Here is a 9,291-nt window from a genome sequence, read left to right as displayed (position 1 = left end):
AATGATCTGTTATGAATTATCATAATTAATTAATTAATAATACTAACTATGAAGTATCAGTAATAATAATACTAATGTATATAATTTGCATTAATGGGACAATTGCACTGCAAAGGGTCAAAAGTGGGATGCAAGAATGGGGAAATGCGCATGCGCAGCGGTGCCTCCTGCTCTTGCCATGACGTCACCCGCGTTCTAATTCCCACGGTTGCCACGGGAGACTCACTCTTTCTCTCTGACTCCGCCCCTTTTCCCTCTCCGAACGGGAGGGGGAGGAGGAAGAAGGATTTCCCCGCCCACTTATTCGTTCCGCTCTTTCTATTGGATGGAAGCGCCGCCCTTCAGACGCTCCACGCGTTGCTATTGGCTGAGGCTCTTCCTCTCCTTTTCCCTCTCCCCCCTCCCGCCTCTTGATCTCTGCATCTCCCTTGTTGCTCCATCTAGCAGCCCAGCGCCTGCAAAAAGCTATTGTCTGTCCGGCTGCCTTGCTTCTGGCAGCCTCTCCTTTTCCAGGTCTGTGGCTTCAAAGAAGTTAGTTGGAAGAGAGCCTGGAGGTTTGGGTAAGGCTGGCTTGCTCAAGTTCCTAGTCCTCATTGAGGTCTGAATACAGTTTGGAGGCTTCAGGGCAAGGATCTGGGAGGCAGAGCAAGAAAGGCTGGCCTGTGGCTTCACAGGGACTGGCCAGGCTGGAAATTGACCAGGTGTTGGGGCCTGCACAGGTGCAGGGCCAGGTGAGGCAGGTAGACTAAGACAGGTAGGGGAGAAGGAGGAGTTGAAGTAGAATATGGCCAGGTAGGTAGAAGAAGGCAGGAAGGACAGGGTAGAGAAGTAAGGTAAGACAGGTAGGTTAGGACAGGTAGGTTAGGACAGGTAGCTAAGGTAAGACAGGGCCAGGTATATTATTATTATTATTATTATTATTATTATTATTATTATTATTATTATATTGATAGGGCAGGTAGGTAGAGTAAGGCAGAAAAGTTAGTGCAGGGAAGTAAGATAAAACAGGTAGATTAGGACAGGTAGGTTACGACAGGTAGATTAGGACAGGCAGGTTAGGACAGGTAGCTAAGGTAAAACAGGGCCAGGTATATTATTATTATTATATTGATAGGGCAGGTAGGTAGAGTAAGACAGAAAAGTTAGTGCAGGGAAGTAAGGTAGAACAGGTAGATTAGGACAGGTAGGTTAGGACAAGTAGCTAACGTAAAACAGGACCAGGTATATTATTGTTATTATTATTATTATTATTATTATTGATAGGGCAGGTAGGTAGAGTAAGACAGAAAAGTTAGTGCAGGGAAGGAAGGTAGAACAGGTAGATTAGGACAGGTAGGTTAGGACAGGTAGCTAAGGTAAAACAGGGCCAGGTATATTATTGTTATTATTATTATTATTATTGATAGGGCAGGTAGGTAGAGTAAGACAGAAAAGTTAGTGCAGGGAAGGAAGGTAGAACAGGTAGATTAGGACAGGTAGCTAAGGTAAAACAGGGATATAAGGGCCAGGTGTATTATTATTAATAATAATAATAATAATAATAAGGCAGGTAGGTAGAGTAGGAAAGGGAAGTAATGTAGGATAGGGAGGTAAGGGTCAGGTAAATAATAATAATACAAAAGGGCCAGGTAGGTAGAAAAGGACAGGGAGGTAAGGATGGGCAGGTAAGGGCCAGGTAAATAAATATAATAATAATAATAATATAAGGGCCAGGTGGGTAGAGCAAGACATGTTACTAAGTTAGGAAAGGAGGCCAGGTAAATAATAATAGTAGTAATAGTACTAGTAATAGAGCCAGGTGGGTAGAGCAAGAAATAAACAATAGTAATAGTAATAATAATAGTAATAATAATAAGGCCAGGTTAGTAGAGCAAGACATATAAGTAAGTAGGTAAGTTAGGACAGGTAGGTAAGGGGGCAGGTAAATAATAGTACTAATAGTACTAATAATAGAGCCAGGTGGGTAGAGCAAGAAATAAATATTAGTAGTAGTAATAATAATAATAAGAATAATACGAATAAGGCTAGGTGAGTAGAGCAAGACATATAAGTAAGTAGGTAAGTTAGGACAGGTAGGTAAGGGGCCAGGTAAATAATAATAGTAGTAGCAATAGAACCACGTGGGTAGAGTAAGAAATAAATAATAATAATAGTCCTAAACACTTGGGAAGTGTTCAACTGGTGATTTTGTGATACGAAATCCAGTATATATCTCTTGTTTGCTGTGTTTTTGTGTCAGTAAACTATAATAATAATAATAATAATAATAATAATAATAATAATAATAGGGCCAGGTTAGTAGAGCAAGACATGTAAGTAAGTTAGGACCGAGCGGCAAGGGGCCAGGTAAATTACTATAAATTATTATTATTATTACTGAGCCAGGTGAGTAGAGCAAGACACGTGGGTAAGTTAGGACAGGGAGGCAAGGGCCAGGTAAATAAATAAATATAATAATTACAATAATTGTAGAGCTAGGTGGGTAGAGTAAGACATGTAGGTAAGGTAGGACAGAAAGGTAAATAAATAATGCCAGGTGGGTACAGCAAGACATGTAGGTAAGTTAGGACAGGGAGGTAAGAGAAGACAGGTAGGTAAGGACAGGTAGGTAAGGCAGGACAGGTAGATCTGCCCCAGGATTTTGGAGAGATGCCTCTAGAAGGCCGCTTCCGTGAATTCAGGTGTGCTGCTTAGGTGTTCCTAAGGGATGAATAAGTGATTCTGTGTATCAGGTTCCTCTCGAAAGAGTGAGTTCAACAACGTGGGGAGTCTTTAGGTCCAAGGAAGCCAGGATTTGGGGTGAGTGGCAGAGAGTCAGGCAGGGATCACCTGTAAAGAGAGTACCTGCCTTCCTGCCTTGGGTCAGGGCCACGGTCATGTCCTAGAGCTGTACCTGCCTGGTCGATGCCCCACCTGTGCCCGCGAGGATGACCCCAGAAGAAGAGAGCCCCCCGGGAGGCGAAGGAGACGGGGAGAGCGACGACAATGGGGTCCCCCTCCATTTGCAGCCTTCCGAAAGCTATGGCAGCCTACGCAAGGTGAGGCCAAAGGTGGGGTGAGGTGTGACACAGGGTTAAGGTGAACATTGGTGTAGTTTCTTACCTGCCAGGGTGGACATTACAAACAACTTGCCCTGCCCACTGCCCACTGCGATTTTTTGTGTGCCCTCTGCCATTTTTTGTGTGATTCTATTACTATAATCTTATATTGTATTGTTGTCTGTATTTATTTTTTATTTTCATTAAATTTTGCCGTTTGTATTTTATGTTGTATTTTTGCATTGTTGTAATTGTTGGGCTTGGCCTCATGTAAGCCGCCCCGAGTCCCCTTGGGGAGATGGTAGCGGGATATAAATAAAGTTGTTGTTGTTGTTGTTGTTATTATTATTATTATTATATTTGAAGCTGCAAGAGTACTCAATGCTAATCAAGCTGGCTAATTGCAATACTCTGTTGCTACTAAGAGGTTGCAACGTACTTTATCTAAGTTGTTGTAAGGATCAATGTTTGTTTGTGCTACAACTTTAAGTTGTTTGTGCTACAACTTTAACACTTGTTTTATGTTTTTATTACTTCTGTTTCGTCCCCCAGGAGCCTGATTTGCCTTACTTTATAGTTGCTTGAGGTTGCTTCCTCTTGCATTTTCTTCCAGGGCTGCTGCATTTTTGCAAGAGTCCTAAAAGTTAATAGTATCAGAGGCTGCAGGCCTCTTTGAAACTATTGGCTTAGAGAGCAGCTCTTTGAGTTTAGGGACCGCCTTTTCTCCCAGGGAAAGATCTCCATTTTAGATTCTCCCCTGCCTTTTCAGTTTGAGGAAAGATTTCAGACGTGCTGGCGGCTAGGCAGTTAGCTCTGGGAGAACCATTGCAAAAACTAAACTAAGCTATATTGAGATAATTTAGATAGTATATTGTGGTTTGAGCTGTTTTGAGGTATTATAGACAGCTTAATTGAGAAGATTGAGTTATATAGTTATAGTGAGAGAGTTGTGACTGCTTTGTCTCCAGATTTAACCTTAAGTTATAGATAGGGAAAAAACCTGCCTTTTTTCTAAACCATAACAGCTTAAGTTTAGGGTGTTAAGATTCCAGGATCTTATCTGCCATCTGGAGAAAGGGTTACCTCTGCAACTAAAGAAAAGAAAGAATATTTTTGTAGTTTCATCTATTGACCGTTTGTTTGCAACTGTGATAAACTGTGCCAAGTCCTCAAGGACTTTGAATAAATAAATATCCCTTTTTGATGTTTAAACCAGTAATAGTCTCAGTTGCTGAGTATCTCAAGCTTCTCAATATAGACACCTGCAGTTCGCTCAGGCATAGAGAGAAGCACATTGCAGTTTTATTTTTCATATCGTCTGGGCGGACGGCACAACTTCTGTTTGGTTTTATACTATGTATTGATGTTTTCAATGTTGGGCATCGAATCGTTGCCTCTGTAAACTGCCCTGAGTCACCTGAGGGCTGAGAAGGGGGGGTATACAAATATAGTAAATAATAAATAAATAAATTGTTTTAAACAGGCAAGGGATCTTTCTCCCACCTTAGACATTATTCCCAAGGTATATATACATCCCACTAACCTCATATCCAACAGAACCTCTGAAGATTCAATTAGCCACAGGTGCAGGTGAAACATCAGAAGAGAATGCTGCTTGAACATGGCCATTCAGCCGGAGAAAAACCCACAGCAACCCATTAGGAATATCATTCCTATTGTTACAGGCTGAGCATCCCTTATCTGAAACATTGAGGGCCAGAAGTGTGCTGTGATTTGGATTTATTATTATTATAAACCCCAGAATCCTCTAGCTTTTGGAAGTTGTAGTCCAAAATTTTGCTCTTCCATGTGGCATCTCAGAAAAGAGCCTTAGAAGGGACCCATAGAGTCATTAGAGGAAAGAATGGAATAGTAATAATAATAATAATAATAATAATAATAATACCTGTCATAAGATATACTGCTGGAATCATAAACTGGATGCAGGCAGAACTGGACAATTTGGGCAGAAAAACAAGAAAACTCATGACCATTCATAATTCATTACATCCTCGCAGTGATGTTGACCGGCTCTATCTGCCTAGAAAGTCTGGTGGCAGAGGACTTTTACAAGTCAAACACGCAGTTGAAGAAGAAAAACACGATGCCCTGGCAGAATATGTCAAGGAAAGCCAAGCACCTGCTTTAATTGAAGTCAATAATCGGAAACTTCTCAAAGCACAGCAGACAAAGAGTCAGTACAAGAAAACTGCACTCCAAACCAGAGCTGACAGCTGGCACAACAAAGCTTTGCATGGGCAGTTCCTTGGCAAAATTGAAGGAAAAGTGGACAAGGAGAAGACCTGGTGATGGCTCATGGATGGAACCCTGAAGAAGGAGGCAGAAGAAGGCCTGATTCTTGCAGCCCAGGAGCAAGCCATCAGAACCAATGCAATTAAGGCCAGGATTGAAAAATCAGCGGATGACCCAAAATGCAGACTGTGCAAGGAAGCGGATGAAACCATGGACCATCTCCTCAGCTATTGCAAGAAAATGGCACAGAAGGACTACAAACAGAGGCACAACTCTGTGGCCCAAATGATTCATTGGAACTTATGTCACAAGGATCACCTGCCAGCAGTAAAGAATTGGTGGGATCATAAACCTGCAAAGGTCGTGGAAAATAAACATGCAAAAATACTGTGGGACTTTTGAATCCAGACTGGATTTTGGAACACAATACACCAGACATCACGACTGTGGAAAAGAAAAAAGTCTGGATTATTGATGTTGCATTGAGGAAAAAACAACAGGAAAAACTCAGCCGCTATCAAGACCTCAATCGAACTGCAAAGGCTCTGGCATCAACCAGTACAGGTGGTCCCAGTGGTCATGGGCACACTGGGTCCCGTGCCAAAAGATCTCAGCTGGCATTTGGAAACAATAAACATCGACAAAATTACGATCTGTCAACTGCAAAAGGCCAAATCACTTGGATCTGCGCGCATCATTCAAAAATACATCACACAGTCCTAGATGCTTGGGAAGTGTTCGACCTGTGATTTTGTGATACGAAATCCAGCCTATAGATCTCATTTGCTGTGACATACTGTGCTTTTGTGTCAGTAAAATAATAATAATATGATGCCCCGACCCCATTCTTTTGTAGGCTGCTCTGTTCCCAAAGTTAAGTCATCCTTGCAAAAGCAAACCTCCCGTAGTTCTTCCCTCCTCTGCCTCTGATCCTTTTCCAAGCTGGCTTGAGCTAATGCTTTCTGCTGGAGTTGTTGTTTTCTTTTTTTCCTTTTCCCAACCCGCGGGCTGCATGACGGCCGGGTTTTTTGGCAGCTCTCGGTGTCTGCTATTGCAACCCAGACCAGGCCAGAAAAATCACGTAGACTCACTTTCCAAAGGGATGTTTTTCTGGATCCGACTTGGAGAAACTCTACATCCTTTTAGCACTTTCTGCCAGGAAGATGTACACTTTTTGCAAAACTGTTCAGTCGCGCGCTGGGCCTGTAACAGCTGTACTTTTCTATAGGACGTATACTTTAAGCCCAGCGGGAAGCCAGGGTGCCTCAAAGAGAGGTTCTCAGGGATTTTTCTGAAGTGATGGTCTTTAGAGTCTTTAATGATGCAACAAAGTCTTTATTATGGAACAAACAACAAATCTTCAATTGTTCAAACAACACTTCAAGGCTTTCTTAGTCTAGTCCTCAAAGGACTGGCACCTGACTTTGATTAACTAAACTTTCTCTGTAGGAAAAACCCTTTTTAACCTCTCCCAGGCTTCTTTCTATCTATGCCTCATCGGTGTGGGACCTACTACCAATTCCAAGTGCATCTGGGTATCGAGTAGACCTACCAGCCAAGGCTTGAAAATATTTCAGCTGTAGTTCCGTGGATCTGTAATGCTGTTCTCCCTTCGAGAATTCTTAAAAACTTCAGGGCTGTTCCCTCTGATGCTGTGAGGCTGAGAGGTTGTGAGCTCTCAGCCAGAGCTTTTGGGACCTTTCTCCTGGAATTTCTGCTTCTGTATCCCCGGATGTTACTTTTTCCCTGGATGCTCCTTTTTCCCTGGATGGTGATTGAGAAAGGAAGCTTTTCTACGGGACGAGCTGGTCTACGTCCTATAGCTTAGCTACCTTGTGTGAGACTGTCCAAAAAATGGCTCCTTTCCCTCCCAGAGTCCAGAACAAGGGGTGGAACCAAAGCTTAATTAAGATGGACAGGAGGCCTGTCCTATGACTGCAAAACAGATAACAGATAGAAAATAAAGTTGGAGCCCCTGGTACAGCCATACCAGCACAAAGACTTTAAAGAAATTTCAATAAACTTAATGAAAGACTGAGGGTCATTCCATGAGCAAGAATAATATATCATACTAGCTAAACCCAGCCACGCTTTGCTGTGGCTCAGGTTCATTGGAATACGCAAACCCTCTCACCATGACAAGGTGATAATCCATCGAGGGGGATTAAAGTGTTCTTCCAGCAGACACCAGCCAATCCGTCTGCAATGCTAGAAATACAGCTTAGTGGTGTAACATTAGAAAATGTTGACCATTTCCGCTACTTTGGCAGCCACCTCTCCGCAAAAGTCAACATTGACACTGAAATACAACACCTCCTGAGCTCTGTGAGTGCAGCATTCTTCTGAATGAAGCAGAGAGTGTTTGAGGACCGAGACATCCGTAGGGAGACCAAGGTGCTTGTTTAGAAAGCTATTGTCCTAGGTTAAAAGTGGGCATGTAGAAGAAATGGAAAAAAGGAGATATCACCAAAGTAATAGGCAACATATGTAGGGAGACTGAAAAGCCAATGCACAGAATGAGCTTAGGTTTGCTAAATAAGAAAATACTTTTTTGGTTATGTCCGTAGCAGAAGAAAGAAGAAGGGAATGGTAGGGCTGCTGTGTGCAGGGGACAGTGAAATGTAAACAGAAGACAGAGAAAAGACAGAACTCCTCAACACCTTCTTTGCCTCTGTCTTCTCCCAAAAAGGAAATGTGTGTTCAATCTGAGCAATATGGAACAGACAAGGCAACAGAGGAAATGCAACCCAAAACAGGTAAAGAAGTAGTCAAGGAATACCTGGTTTCTCTAAATGAATTTGAGTCTCCAGGGCCAGATTAATTGCATCCAAGTATGGAGACAGAAAAGCCAATGCACAGAACGAGCTCAGGTTTGCTAAATAAGAAAATATTTTTTTGGTTATGTCCGTAGCAGAAGAAAGAAGAAGGGAATGGTAGGGCTGCTGTGTACAGGGGACAGTGAAATGTATACAGAAGACAGAGAAAAGACAGAACTCCTCAATACCTTCTTTGCCTCTGTCTTCTCCCAAAAAGAAATCTGAGTTCAATCTGAGCAATATGGAACAGACAAGGCAACAGAGGAAATGCAACCCAAAATAGGTAAAGAAGTAGTCAAGGAGTACCTGGGTACGTTAAATGAATTTGAGTCTCAAGGGCCAGATGAATTGCACTTGAGTAAGGAGACAGAAAACCTGAGCAATATGGAGCGGACAAGGCAATGGAGGAAATGCACAGAATAAGAAAATATTTTATTAGTTATGTCCATAGCAAAAAAAAAAAAAAAAAAAAGAAGGAAATTGTAGGGCTGCTGCATAGAGGGGGTGCAAACAGAAGACAGAAAAGGCAGAACTCCTCAACACATTCGTTGCCTCAGTCTCCTCCCAAAGGGAAATCTGTGTTCAACCTGAGCATTATGGAGCAGACGAGGAAACAGAGGAAATGCAACCCAAAATAGGTAAAGAAGTAGTCAAGGAGTACCTGGCTACGTTAAATGAATTTGAGTCTCCAGGGCCAGATGAATTGCACTTGAGTAGGGAGACAGAAAACCTGAGCAATATGGAGCGGATGAGGCAATGAAGGAAATGCACAGAATGAGCCCAGGTTTGCTAAATAAGAAAATATTTTATTGGTTATGTCCATAGCAAAAGAAAGAAGGAAATGGTAGGGCTGCTGCATACAGGGATGGCGAACTGTAAACAGAAGACAGAGAAAAGGCAGAACTCCTCAACACCTTCTTTGCCTCAGTCTTCTCCCAAAGGGAAATCTGTGTTCAACCTGAGCAATATGGAGCAGACGAGGCAACAGAGGAAATGCAACCCAAAATAGGTTAACAAGTAGTCAAGGAGTACCTGGCCACTCTAAATGAATGTGAGTCTCCACGGCCAGATGAATTACACCCTAGTAGGAAGACAGAAAGGCCAATGCACAGAACGAGCTCAGATATGCCAAATAAGAAAAAGTGTTTTGGTTGTGTCTGTAGGAAGAGAAAGAAGAAGGAAAT

General features: G+C 42.4%; 1 protein-coding gene across 3 annotated transcripts in view; it reads left to right on the top strand.

Moving 5' to 3' along the window:
* The first annotated feature begins 410 nt into the window (after nucleotides 1-410).
* The window catches only part of RHPN1 (rhophilin Rho GTPase binding protein 1), a 57,808-nt gene continuing 48,927 nt past the window's right edge, over nucleotides 411-9,291 (top strand). Inside the window, exons 1-2 of one of the 3 annotated variants that reach the window (XM_067467243.1) lie at nucleotides 411-1,346; nucleotides 1,462-3,038. In XM_067467243.1, the coding sequence (XP_067323344.1) occupies nucleotides 2,928-3,038 (111 nt within the window). In that variant the 5' untranslated portion in view covers nucleotides 411-1,346; nucleotides 1,462-2,927. Of the gene's footprint in view, nucleotides 3,039-9,291 lie in introns of all 3 variants that reach the window. The other 2 variants (XM_060775967.2, XM_067467242.1) reach the window with 2 other exon arrangements.

Source organism: Anolis sagrei, chromosome 4, assembly GCF_037176765.1.
Source record: "Anolis sagrei isolate rAnoSag1 chromosome 4, rAnoSag1.mat, whole genome shotgun sequence".
In the NCBI taxonomy this organism is placed as follows: Eukaryota; Metazoa; Chordata; class Lepidosauria; order Squamata; family Dactyloidae; genus Anolis; species Anolis sagrei.
The sequence above is the reverse complement of the archived record's forward strand: the minus strand, read 5'-3'. Positions and strand labels throughout refer to the sequence as shown.